The sequence below is a fragment of the Archocentrus centrarchus genome, chromosome 11, assembly GCF_007364275.1.
Source record: "Archocentrus centrarchus isolate MPI-CPG fArcCen1 chromosome 11, fArcCen1, whole genome shotgun sequence".
Classification (NCBI taxonomy): domain Eukaryota; kingdom Metazoa; phylum Chordata; class Actinopteri; order Cichliformes; family Cichlidae; genus Archocentrus; species Archocentrus centrarchus.
This window is the reverse complement of record NC_044356.1, coordinates 710396-724535: the sequence shown is the minus strand read 5'-3', so window position 1 is coordinate 724535 and position 14140 is coordinate 710396. Positions and strand designations below refer to the sequence as shown.

General features: G+C 39.3%; 1 protein-coding gene across 1 annotated transcript in view; it reads right to left on the bottom strand.

The window, feature by feature from the left end:
- The window catches only part of col14a1b (collagen, type XIV, alpha 1b), a 223001-nt gene that overhangs the window by 141619 nt on the left and 67242 nt on the right, over positions 1 to 14140 (bottom strand). The window contains 3 exon segments of the mRNA XM_030741811.1: positions 797 to 961; positions 5905 to 6024; positions 6154 to 6312. Of these exon segments, the coding sequence (XP_030597671.1) occupies positions 797 to 961; positions 5905 to 6024; positions 6154 to 6312 (444 nt within the window).

Below are 14140 nucleotides of genomic sequence, written 5' to 3'. Positions count from 1 at the left end.
AAATTAAAAGCAAACCTTTTATTAATGGCTGGAGACATAAATGCAAAACGTGAAGGGAAAATACAAAGGATACCGAAAACTAAACTACTAGAAACTTAAACTGGGAACATACTAAGATAATAACACAGGAGCTAAGGAACACTTGGGAATGCTGGGCCTTGGAAACACTTGAGCACAGGAACAGGTACAAGCACTGGAATGTAAACAGAGACTCTGACAAAGGGAGACTGTGACAAAAAAAAGGGTGGTTAAGGGAAGAGCAGACAGCTGGAGAAACACATTGCTGAACTAAATCACATAGAACAAGACAAGAAAATAATATTAAATACAAAACATGAAACTAGTGAACATGGAGACAAGAACGCAGACTTGACACCACACAGGAAGACAGACACTAAGGAAACACAGACACATGAATAATCTTAACACAAGAGACACGAGAGGGAGGAACAGTGAGGGAGAAATGCAGAGGGAGAACTAAACCCTAAAGCCACTGGGAACTAAGAACGCACTAAGTGTACTTAAAGAAAAAGCACATGAAACAACATAAACATGAAATAAACCAAGAAAGAACTAGGAACAAACTAATGCACTAAGGAACACATGAAGAGAGTAAAAACATTATACAAACTAAACTTCAATAGTCCAACAAAGTCAAAACCACTGGGTCACAGACCCAGGACCATGACACTCCAACTCTACTATACACAATGCTCTCGATCAGCAGAACATGCTGTGGAGTAGCATCACAGCTCAGTGGATGTTATGTGGAGTATGCAGTGCTCTTAGGTCATACCAATGGCAAAAAGTTCTATCCCAGCATCCTTCAGGCTCTGCGCTGGGGGTATCACATCATCCTGGGACTTCCCATCAGTGATGAGGATTCCTATCTTGGGAACACCAGGTCTGGATCCTGACTCAGGTTTGAAGCTGTTCTCTAGGATGAAGGTCAGAGCCAGACCTAGACAGATTAAAAAAAAAAAAAAAGATACAGTGAATATGTGGAGACACTGATTCAATTCTGGGAAAAGCCAAACCAAAACAATGAATGGTGGATGCAATCCTTTGCTTAAAAATAAAATAAGCATTCTTGTGAAAGTGTCGCCTTCATTGTGTTTCATGCTTTGTTGTGGGCGGTGAAAACACAAATATTCATTCTGTACCTGAAGAATCGTCGTTTTATAAAACAGACGATTAATCTGCAGATTATTTTCTATAAAATATTAAAAATATTTCTGATGCCTTTAAACGGTCAGAAAATGGTTTTAATTCACTGTGACAAACATGTCACAGAACTTGAAGATAAAAGTAATATTTCTAATAAGTCTTTTGCTACTAATGCAATTTTCACATCTGAAATCCATTTAGTTGACTTACATATTATAGACAGACATTCTTTGGATAATGTGACAGGAAATTAGAGCCACTTATTATTTGCACTTCTGGAATAATTGTTGTAATAGTTAAGTCCTGGCTGACAGTTTGGTTGTACTTAGTTTCCCTCTAAGGTGCAGAGAGGACAGATAAATGCCTGTGAGCCGAGATGTAGCCTCAAGACTCGCAATCAAAGACTTGAAAATGATTGCTATAAAGTGCCTTATTAGCTCAACAAGGTTTTGGTCTAATGAGCTTGATAACATACTGAGCAGCTGAGTTCGGCTGTGTCCATTAATGACATTACAATCTTCTTCAACTTTGAACAGACTGTTTTAAGTCCCGCTGTTCCCTTGAGTAATGGATCATTAACAACAAAACACGTTCAATATAATTTAATTTAATAAGGGTCAAACTGCAACAGATTGTCTCAAAGTGCTTTATATTTTAAGGTAAAGACCCTAGAATGATCCCCTACAAACAAGGACTTGGTAAAACACTAAGAGAACCAGGCTCAGGGTGGGTGGCCATCTGTGAAAAATAGTTGGAGTGAAGTGAAACTATTTTCTTTTTAGTCCCTGTTAGCAGAATAATGGATAAAGTGAAGGCTTTTCAGTGAATTATCAGGACATCTTGATAAGACAAAATTACAATTTCAGTCTACAAGAATCAAATCAATGGGGTGGATTTTTAAGGGCCACTCTGAGACTGAATGTTCCTAATTTTGGCAATAGTGTGCATATGAAAGATATTTTTAATATGAGAGTTAAATGACATGTTCCAGTCAAAAATTACTCACAGTAATATGAGGGGCTAATCATGCATAATGCCATCCAGAGTAAGTATCTGATTAGACACTGTGTTTCTGAGATTTTTAGGGACAAATTCAGCTCAAAATTATGGGCTATCCAGGCCTATGCATCTTTAAGACATAGTTTGAATTGCATTGTCTGACATAATTTATAAATGTAACTGGGTATCATATGGATAGTGATGGAAATGTGTCAAAACAATGTAGAACTCCATAACTAATGTTTGTGCACAAGGAAGACACCTAATCAAGTCAAATAAATGACGTCTGATGATACTGAGTGCTTGGTCCTCTAGTGAACATTTGTGATGTTTACTTCCACCTGAGCAGGTTATTTACCAATCGGAAGGGTGATTGATCAATCCCTGGCTCCTCCTGCCCATTTGTCGAAGTATCCTTGGGCAAGATACTGAACTCCAAGTTGCCCTTGATGTATCCGTCGCAGTGCAAGTGTGTGTGAATCTTAAATAAAAGTGCCTGGGTACAGATAAAATGCACATGCTTTCTACAAGTACAAAGCACTCAAAGGGCTTTCTGTGTGTAGTAGAAAACTCTCTGAGTGCTCAAATTAAGAAAAATAAGGCACTATATAAGTAACAGTCCATTAAACACTGACTGCTGGTAACCAGTTCTAAAAAGAAGAGGAGAAAGCTGTTCTCTCATAAATATGCAGTATATGACCTAATGTCTGATTAATGTTGATGTTTTAATATGCCAAATTTTCAGGAATCATAACCAGTAAAATCAATAAAATCAATCAATAAAATATAGTTTGGGATTGCAAGTTTACCCCAGGCAGCATTTGATAGCTAGTATAAATGCTGCATATTTCTGATTGCTCATTTGTGTTTTAATCTTTTGGACAGGCAGGACCTGCTGCTCCATTTGAGATGCTTTCCACATGCATTCATTTTTGTATAACTAATTTCTGTAAGCTCAGTTTCCCTTTTCCTCTTCCTACAATGATAGAAAAACAGACAAAAGTATTTAGAACAGGTAGCATGAATGTGATGGTTATTAATCCTAACTCTGTTGCTAAGCATTAACTATTAGAATTTAATGACTTATTATATCATGGCAAAAACATAAAAAATGTGTACCTTATATGTAATAAGTAACTTGGATACATTTGTGTTGTGTTACACCACTGAGGACAATTTACAATAGAGAAAATATGTCCCATGTGCCATGTCTGTTTTGTTGTTTCGTGTATTTTAGTTGGCGGCTTTCTGTATGTCTTTAGAAAGTGTACACAGTCGTATATTTTTTAAAGATATGGTACACAGCTTATAAAGTTCCTTGTAAGGGTACTGCTGTCTATGCCAATGCTTTTTTTTTTATATCTGTCAGCTTTATCCTGTGGAGTTCAAGGATGAAGAGGTCCAGGAAATGTACATAAAGTGCAATTCATTGGTGGGATCTGAAAACATGGACATAAAATTATAAGTTCTTTAGCACAAATGGCACTACTGTGGTGTAGGCAGGCCAAGCGGAACGCGGCCCAGGCGGTGACCAAAGGAAAAACTTGGGTGTGGGAGGAGCTCGGTGGAGCCATGGAAGAAGACTTTCGGACGGCCTCGAAGCGATTCTGGCAAACCGTCAGGTGACTCAGGAGGGGAAAGTGGTGCTCTACTCACGTGGTCTATAGTGCGGGTGGAGTGCTGCTGACTTCAACTGCAGCTATAGTCAGGCAGTGGAAAGAATACTTCGAGGACCTCCTTAATCCCACTGACACGCCTTCTGTAGTGGAAGCAGAGTCCGGGGATGAGGGGGATGACTCGCCCATCACTGGGGGTGAGGTCACTAAGGTGGTTAAACAACTCCTTGGTGGCAGGGCCCTTGGGGTGGATGAGATTCACCCTGAGTTCCCGAAGGCTCTGGATGTTGTAGGGCTGTCTTGGTTGACACACCTCTGCAACATTGCATGGAGATCTGGGGCAGTGCCACTGGACTGGCAGACTGCGGTGGTGGTTCCCATCTTTAAGAAGGGAGACCGGAGGGTGTGCTCCAACTTTTGGGGATCACACTCCTCAGCCTCCCTGGTAAGGTCTATGCCAGGGGGCTGGAAAGGAGGGTCCATCCGTTACTCAAACCTCGGATTCAAGAGGAACAATGCAGTTTTCATCCTGGTTGTGGAAAGCTGGACCAACTCTTTATCCTCTTGAGGATATTTGAATGTGCGTGGGAGTTTGCCCATCCAGTCTACATGTGCTTTGTGGACTTGGAGAAGGCATTCAACCGCATCCCTCGGGGTATCCTGTGGGAGGTCCTGCAGGAGTATGGGGTGTCTGGCCTGTTGTTGTGGGCCATTAAGTCCCTGTCCAACTGCAATGAGAGCTTGGCCCGTATAGCCGGCAATAAGTCGGACTCATTTCCTGTGGGTGTTGGACTTCACCAGGGCTGCCCTTCTTCACTGATTCTGTTCATAATGTTTATGGACAGAATTTCCAGGCATAGCCAAGTGGAGGAAGGCTTCTGCTTTGGTGGCCTCAGAATGTTGTCTCTGTTCTTTGTGGATGATACGGTTCTGTTGGCTTCATCAGGTGGTGGCCTCCAGCTCACAGTGGAATGGTTCGCAGTTGAGTGTGAAGCGGCTGGCTGAGAATTAGCACCTCTAAGTCTGAGGCCATGGTCCTCAGCTGGAAAAGGGTGGAGTGCCCATTCTGGCTCAGGGACAAGTTCCTGCCCCAGGTGGAGGAGTTTAAGTATATCAGGTTCTTGTTCATGATTGACGGGAGAAAGGAACGGGAGATCAACAGACGGATCGGGGCTGTGTCTGCAGTGATGTAGTTGCTGCAACGATCTGTCGTGGTGAAGAGGGAGCCTAGCGTGAAAATGAAGCTCTCATTTTACTGGTCAATCTACATCCCTATCCTCACCTATGGTCACGAGCTTTGGGTAGTGACCTAAAGAATAAAATCGCGAATACAAGCGGCAGAAATGAGCTTCATCCAAAGGGTGGCTGGCCTCTCTCCCTTAGAGATAGGGTGAAGTTGAAGAAAGTGGATGGATGGATGGATGGATGGATGGATGGTTGGATGGCCATTTAGGCCTGTACCTTGAAAGTCAAAGATCCCAGATACTATCTTTTGTTTATCCAAATAACAACATGTGCTGAACTCCTGGTTTACTGATGAAAGAAGCTGAAATCTTGTCCCTGGCCTTCTTCCTCTTTCCTCTTTAAGGAACCTGTGCAGTTCTGTGATGTGTGAAAAGCAGCTGTAGCCATGGGGAACAATACAGCGAATATCAATTATATATTGATTAAAGTAAGATCAAATATGAATAAATAGCCATATGGTGGAAAAAAGGAATAGTGTAGCGAACTGCTGAGTTCAATTCCTCTGACAAAATTCTGATCTGGGGTGAACACCTGCTATAAATCTACTTTTGTGATTCTTGAATTTTACTGAATGTTTGGTAGTTTGTCTTTGTCTAACAGCTAACGTTTGGTATTTTTTATTTTTTTGTCTACCATCTGTTGAAATTTTAGAAAGCTACGCTGACCTTCAGATTCTCACTCTGGTCTTATCAGCTTAAGGCTGCAAGGTCACCAGCATTTGAAGACTAATCCAAAATGAGCTCCACTCAGTTTAATATGCTCAGGCAAAAGGACGGGCTTTGGTGCAAGTGCACCTCTGAGCATTATCTCTTAACTGTGATGGGCAGAGAAGACCATAATAACCAGTGGGAGGCTGGGGTTTCACTTGGCATCGCACCTGTCAGTGTGTTTCCTCCTTTATATGGCAGGTTTTTCACAGCATCGATTACAGACTCTTTAGTGGTGTGAGCGTTTAGATGCCATTCGATCCTGGGGTCTCCACTGTACTGAGCCAGGCCTGCATGCAAAAACAGTGGAATTAAAACTACACTTAAAAAAAAAAAAAAATTATGGGTTAGTCAATTCAAGTGTGGCTGAGGGATTTAAAATTAAAAAACATCCTGAAAAGGAACCAAAAACTACTTACCTATCCTTATCTTGTCAAACTCCACAGAGAACGCCCTCACCAGGTTCTCCAGGAAGGTCCTGACCAGTCTGAAGTTGATCCGTCCAATACTCCAGGAACCATCTACCAGGATCACGATGTCAGCTATAGCTGGGGTCTTACACATAAATCCCGCTGCAACTAAGACAGACAGGAAGTAAACACAAATTTAAAAGTGAAAACATTTTTTGAAAAGCAAAATTCTAAACTTTGAAAATCTAAAATAGCAGAAGAAGGTTTCCTGCACTGATGGTGGTACTTTTGGCATAGTTTTTGTGTTCAGGAACACAAAACATTTAGCTTTCTGCCTAATATATAAATCATATATTAAAAAAAAAGGACAAGCCTACAGCACATACATGATAAATCTGCAGTGGTAAAAGTAGGACAATTTGATGTGCAGCTTCTGTTCCAAAGTATTACAAAGTGTTTCATTAATTGTAATTCAGTTCAACACAGCATAATTAAACCCTGGAGGAGTGAGGCACTTCGTTTTAGCAGATGAAAAATAACAGCCCCCTCTGTTGTTTGTCTCACCAGTTTACTGGGTGATAAAACAGACCCGACTCTAATGAGGAAACAGTGGTTCATTTACAAAAGTCAGTCCAGCACACAGTGAGCCAAAGGCCAAGCAAATTAGGAAACAGACATATTTTTATCTGCCAATTATCTTTCACTCAGAGCTAAGGAAACCTGAGTTTGGGCCTCAGCGGGAAACACAATTGTTCTGCTAGGTATCCTCAAAAACACAAATAAATAAATAGTACCAAACTACATTGGAATAAGGTTGCTAAAACTCCCAACAGGTCCAAGGGAAGAGGGCTGCTGTGCTGGGTAGTTCCACCACTGGGAACATGTGTAGCTCTGTCTCCTTTCTGCATCCCCTCATTTCATCCTCTGTCAGAAAAAAACTGTTTACTTTTCAGCACCCCCGCCTTTTAAGTCAACTTTTTACGGATTGGCTGACCATCACAAACAGAAGATTTGAACAGCATGTGGGTGGAGCTTTTATGTCTGACATTACATTATAAGGATATCATACATAATACATAATACCAGTGCTCTGCTGACTCAATAACAGGAGAGCTTCAAACCTTCTGGCACTAACAGCACAAAAACTGTGCACCGGAACCTTCATGGCATGGTTTTCTAGCAGCTCCGTTAGGTGAAATGTGTAGGTGGCCTAGTATTTGAGCTGATGTTTTGAGGATAGTGCTGGAAAGCCCAGTCTACAGCATCAGTGAAAGATCTCTTAAAAGGTACTCAGCTGCACTGAAATCTGGTGAATATGAAGATCCAAGAATTTAATTCACATTATTCTCATCCTCATCAAGCTATTCACTGAGCTCTCATGTGCTTTAGATGGAGGATGCCACTGCCATCAGGACAGAAGGTTTTCTTTGTAAGATAAAAGTGATAACTCAGAACAGCTTTTTTTTAATTAGCAGTAAGCCTTTCATCTACTGTAAGTGGACAAGTGTGTGCACCACACCCCCACATCAAAAGAGAGCCATGAGATCACCTCACTGTAAGGGTCAGAGGTTCAGGTTTATGTCCCTTTATCTGTGACCCATCTGTAAATTGGGCTACAGATGGGCCTTTTAGAATATTGTTTGGTTTCATGGTGCTTTAATGAACTTCTGTTTTGTGTTGTTTTCTTTTCGCAATGCTTTATCATTAGGAGAGACCCAGAATACCATCCAAAAAGATTAAATACAAAAAATCATTTCCCACTGGGACACCAGGGCTCTCCCTTTCACTTTTAAAAGCTTAATTAAAAATGCTTACATGCCCCTGTGTCATGCTGAATGTGCAGTGTGACAGGGGTCACTCACAGTGGTTTCATCACGTGTAATTACCACCATCTGTGCAGCTCTGTGGAATCTCCTAGCATCTTTATAGTTGCTTGATTTTGTAGTCCATTTACTAAATGTTTTAGACTCAAAACCCCTGAAAACAGCAGGTTTCAAGCTCTATGAATGCAGCATGCATCACCTGCCAAGCACTAAATGGCAGAAAAAGTTACACATGGCTCAAGGATATTCATTGATTTTAGCTGAATGGGTGGCTTTGTATTTAATTTTTTTCTACTACTAATAGGCCTTTAAGCAACTAACCAGATCAAAACCCATCACAAACTAAGAGCACCAGAATGGTTATCCAGGGGGTATCTGGGAGGTCTAAAATGTGGAAACAAATGCAGCAAGGTGGGACTGGAGAAAGAAAGAGGCATGCGTGACCAGCATGTTTTCCTTAAACAAATAAAGCTTATCAGTACACAGTGCCATACAAAAACACAGCCATGATATAGCTATGATTAGAAAAACACAGCCTCAATGGTTAAACAGTGGATTAAGCAGAATAACCTTGTTCTTCCAGGGAGAAACATGAACATTGAGTTTTGGCATCAGCATAAATATGACACATACTTGGCCCAGTGCTGCTGTGTCTCTATACATGAGATTTACTGTGTATAACTGATGCCAGTGGCACTCGATTACTTATCCTGCAGATGTATAAGAGAATATCTCTTTCAGGTTGCAACATGTTTCAGGAGGTGTATCTGTAAGTATGTGTTTGGTGGGATGGCAAGGGCATTCTTGAGCAGTCATTTCATTCATCATTGACAGGAACTAACTAAGGTATCACTTCTTACAAGTCTCTGCAGTGTCGGAATTTAAGCCTCCACCTCACTCTACCAGCCGAGTCTCTGAGCCGCTATTCAACATGACTTCAGATGAAAACAGTGACACATAAAACACACAATTACTCTGCTGCTCTGGAAAGAATGAGCAGCGAGTTTGGTGTTGATTATCAGGTGATAGTGTGGTGAGCGATATAGAAACTGAAAGTCATTTGCACCACAAACATTTGGAAGCAAAATTCTGGAATATTATCATTGTTGTGTAATTGTATATCTGTGTGCTATGTCTATGTCACTTTTGGAGATAGCAGTTGGAAGACTTTTGATTTTTTTTTAACTTATAATTTATAGGATGCAGCTTTAAAAAAGAAAAAAGAAGCAGTTGGAAGACAGACTTATTTCACAAGGAACAAAGAAAAAATTGAAGACATAATAAATCATATGAAAGCAGACATCAGTTCTTTTTTCATTTTCTTTTCACAGCAACAAATGCTGTTTGGTCCAAATTGCAGTCATCTCAGACCTGCACAACGTGCCCTTTGATGTTGGTGTGACCATCACGTTTACAGTATGGTGATATGGACGGGCTGGTCTTTCATTTCCAACTTAGGAGTTTAGAAAAAAATGTGACACAAATGTGCAGAGTTACTGTTGTCTCTGCCTATAACCTATCTAAACAGTTTTTAAGCTACTTTTTTATTCTTCAAAATTCATCAGCTCATGGTCTCCAGTACAGGTCTACAGTCCGTGTCAAGCACTGAAACAACAAATTAATGATACTATTGCTTCATATGTTGCATCACCAGCTTCTTGTTTGCTTCTTTATTTCATATATATATATATAAATTAGTGATAGAAGGGCAAAAAATTGACATTTCTTTTAGCCTTTTTTGTTTTTTGATATTCAGTCACCAACAGTTCCACAAGTCAAGAGTTCTTATTAAACCTTGGGCTCTGTAAATGGCAAGGCCAGTTTGAGTTTTTAAAAAGTCCTGTTCAAGAAAACAAGAGCAAAGCTGCAAATAATTGGTTTCAAAGGGCTTAAACTAGAAAATATTTGCTTTAATCAGCTTAGAAAAACAGGTGACAATCACTAAAGAATGAATCTTCTAAAGAGGAAGGATTTCAGCAGGCTGGGAAAGGCACATTCTTCTTAGTCAGCACAGGAAGTGAAACTGAAGGGCAAAATGGTGTTTTGGGCACCAGGTGAAAGAACTACCTTTCTTTTAATAGCACGTCTGAGAAAATACTAGCACTTGGACAGATGGTGGAAAAAGGACAAAAGACAGAGAACAGGAAGACCTGAGAAAAGCAGTGGCAGATGCATATTAAAGGATGGAACTACACAAGTGAGTCTGCTGCGAATACCAATGCTGTGTTTTTCTCTGCTTGATTTTCTAATGCGCCCCTTGGCATTTGTTTTCTTTTATTTCTTATTCTCTGTGAGTATGCCGCACTGATTCTCCTCCAGCGCTAATCATCAGCACTGTTCTGTTTTATTATGCTGTAATTGCAATACACATCTATATTTTCACTTAATAACTACTGTGTACATACTAATCATACAAGAAGCAACAAGATAAAAGCAAACTGGATAATGCGAGGAAATATAACCAAAAATGGAAAGATAAAAGAGACGTGAGAGAGCGAAAAGAGGGCAGGGCTCAGCAAAGTTTGAGCAACAGCAATAAGTGTAACTACACAAGTGATTAACATTTTGTGACCCTGCAAAGTAGACTGCATTTGTTTTTGCTGTTTTTGGGGAAAACAAGAGAAGAGGACCAAAGAGATTATATGAGAGGCAAAAAGGATGGCTCAGCTCACGCTGCAAAGTAAGTGTGGCTTACAAAAAAGAAGAAAAAACAAAATAAATAAACCAAAAATCCAAAGATGAAGATATCGCAGCTTCATTAAAGCTGACTTACATTTCTTGGACCTACAAACATTTACTGCAGAGGTAAAACTTTGACTGGATGCATGTCATAGTTGTCTTTGAAAAAAGAAAACAATGTGAATTTATTTTATTACAGCCTCATCATATAAGCAACCCTGTAAATATTAATTTATCACAAAGGTTTAGGCAACCTATTATTTTTCTAAGGATAGTGTTTTGTGTGTGATGTAATGCATAGAATGTAATGATGTGACAGGAAAAGTTATAAATGAATAAAGCAGCATTTGAGATCAATGTCGTATAGAAAAGTTAACTAAAACAATAAACCTATGTGCTATTTGTACATTAAAAACTGTACTTGTTTTAATTTTGCTAAGAACCAGAGGCACCATTTAAGGAACTGTACAGTGAAACAGAAAACTTCAGAGAAATAATTAAATCCTTCCATGTGCATGTACAGCATGGGAACCCAAACACAGGGAGAGGAGCAGCAAGAACAGTTACTGATTAAGTTGGCCAAAGCATGATGGGGCAGCTGGGTTGGAGGGGAGGTTTCAAAGCAGCTTGCAGATGAGCATTGCCGACTGGAAGTCAAGAAGGCTGTGCTATAAGCTAAGATGAGAGCCACTGCCAGTCTGTTGCATGGCTAACAATAACAATGATGATGATGATTTTTATTATATTATTATACATTATGTGCTATATGAAAAATAACCTCAAAAAATATAATGGGGCAAGCGGTGGGGTACACTCTGGATGGGTCCCAGACCACTGTAGGCCAAACTACAAAAAATTATCCAAATATATGTAATAACTGTCAAAATGTCACACCTGTGTGATCAAAAGCTCAAGATTAGATTATAAACTGATTCTATAATTATTATTTTCCTTCACTGGCACAATCCAGCTGTGTGGCAGCTGTGTTTCTGTAGTTGTTTACTTCCCCGTTATAATCTGAGATGTCCTGATGTGAGCCAGCATGGATCAAAGTACAGAGGAGTAAACTGAGTTTCAGCAATGAAAAGAAAAAAAAAATGCTTTGCCTGTTCTCCAATTCACTTTGCTAAATTGGTGCAAACTGTCTTTTGGGAAGAGGGAAGAAAAAAATAGAAACTAACAAGAAAGGTTTATTTGACGGTTTCTTGAAGCAGATATGCGTTAGGAAGAAGGCAAAGTGTTTCTCCTCAGGTCAGAAAGTCAAGGTGGCACAGGTCTGAGGGACACCCAGAGACATGAAGTGTTGAGACTAGCAGACAGAGAACGTGACCCACGTCAACTAAGTATGAACAATATTGTAATGAATCTGTTTCTATTTATTGTAATACATATTCATGACTGAAAGCAGCACCCACAGGTGGGTGCAGGCTCAGCCTGGATACCATGTCCACAAAAAGGTGATAAAATTGTTGGGGTTAGAGGTTTAGTTACATCCACTGTCTAATGACTCAAGCAAGGTTCATGCTTCTATTATTATTACTTGTTCTTTTATTTTTGTGGTGTCTCGCTTTTATTGCAACAATGTCATCATTCCAAAATACAATATTTCTGAAACCTATGTTTACACTGAATATCTACATTTATCTGTGAATCACTGGAATATAGAAAAATATATATGTACACACACACACACACACACACACACACACTTTTGTGCATGAATAAATGTGATTATGATTTCAGTGAATGTGAACAAATTCAATGGTGTTTCCAGCTTAAAGAAAAAGACTGTCTGGAACCAGAGGTGCCACGAAGTGTATGTGATGCAGATGAAAGACTTCTGAGTGGCATTGCAGCTTCTTGGTATGGCTACTGCTAATGGGGATTTAGATAAGACAGTGATCCGCAGAACTGAAGAAGAAGAAGATCCTATGAAGGTTTGAAAGAATAAAGTTTGACAGAAAAAAAATCTCATGTTTTAATCAGAAAGTCAGCCACACTGGCAACAAAGCAGGATGCTGCAACAAACCAGAGGATTCAGCCTGTCTCAGGAAGTACCTACAGTACAAGTAACTAATGATAACAAGAAGTCATTATCAAATTTTAAGTCCATTTCCGATTAGGCTTAGTACATCTGTGAGCTTATCTGAAACATATGTACAATATGTTTGGTTTTCAAATGTAGTATCTTTAGCAGTATGTAATTTTAGCTGGGGAAGTGGCAAAGCAAGAGCAGTGCTAAAGAAAACGCTTGAGGCAACAGCGCTATGCCAATATCTGCTGTGTCAAAGGTGATCTATCCCACCTGAAAGCTCTCTCTGATAGGTTTATCTGCAGTTGTGCTAATTTACATCCCGGGAAGTCAAAGGTCAGCTGCCTCTGATTCCTCCGCTCCACAATGCACAACAGCTTGTCAAAGCAAGACAGCTCCCAACTCCATGTGGAAAGTTTAGCAGTCAACATGGTTTTCACAAAATGTCTCTGATATTCTGCATATTTTACTTTTCTATTTTTTCCATCTAGAAAGCATAATGCATAAAGTCTATTGACTTGTGTAACTTCAACCTAGTAGAGAAAACTGCTTTTTAAACACATGGTGAGTTTGTGTCTTCATGATGCTCTGCAGACTGTTAAAAGTCATCTGAATATGTTGAATTAATAATACAGCACAAAGCAAAGCAGAAAATATCAATTAATTTCACTAAATATGGCACAAATGCCCTTCAGCAAATGGTAGGTACAAAAAACAAGTACTATTTTGATATCATTTTGCACCATTTCTCATTATTTACTTTCTGTTAAGGCATTAAAATGCTTCAGTTTAACTATGTTAGAGTATACAGGTATATTTATCTATAAGTATATTTTTTCAGATTTTTATGACAGAGTTTTTAAATGTTTTGTTTTGCACGTTCTCCAGAGAGATCCATATATGTTTGAATAGCTTCCCACAAACAAAAAAAGTACAGTATTTGTGTGAATCCTTGAGAGCAAATCCAGGTCTTCCTGTTCTCAGACAGAAAGAGGAAAATTGCCTCTTCAGTCTAATAACAACAAATACCAAGTTTATCTCAGGAATATTAAAGGGGAGCAGGCTGGTTTGGATGAAGCCCTGGATGACATTACTGATTTTGAATTACTGTCACAAAATGACACTAAAGAGATTTTTAAGAGATTATATATATTTATAAATATTTACACATTAAACATCTAGAACTTTTTCACTCTATAGAGTCACCTCTCAATTATTAAATGGAAATGTGACACGTGGAGAGCAAACATTAATATTTACCAGAAATAATTTAAAAGCGACAAGTTGTACATATCCATCAGGTCTCAAATATGAAGTTGATATAGAAATTAAATCTGCATTCTTTTTAATGACCAGCAAGAGGAACTCCACTGTGGTAAAACAACTCTCTGGCTCCCTTCATCCTATGCCCTTAATAAACAGTTTCTTGATGAGTTTATGGTCACTGTCATTAGTTTCAGTT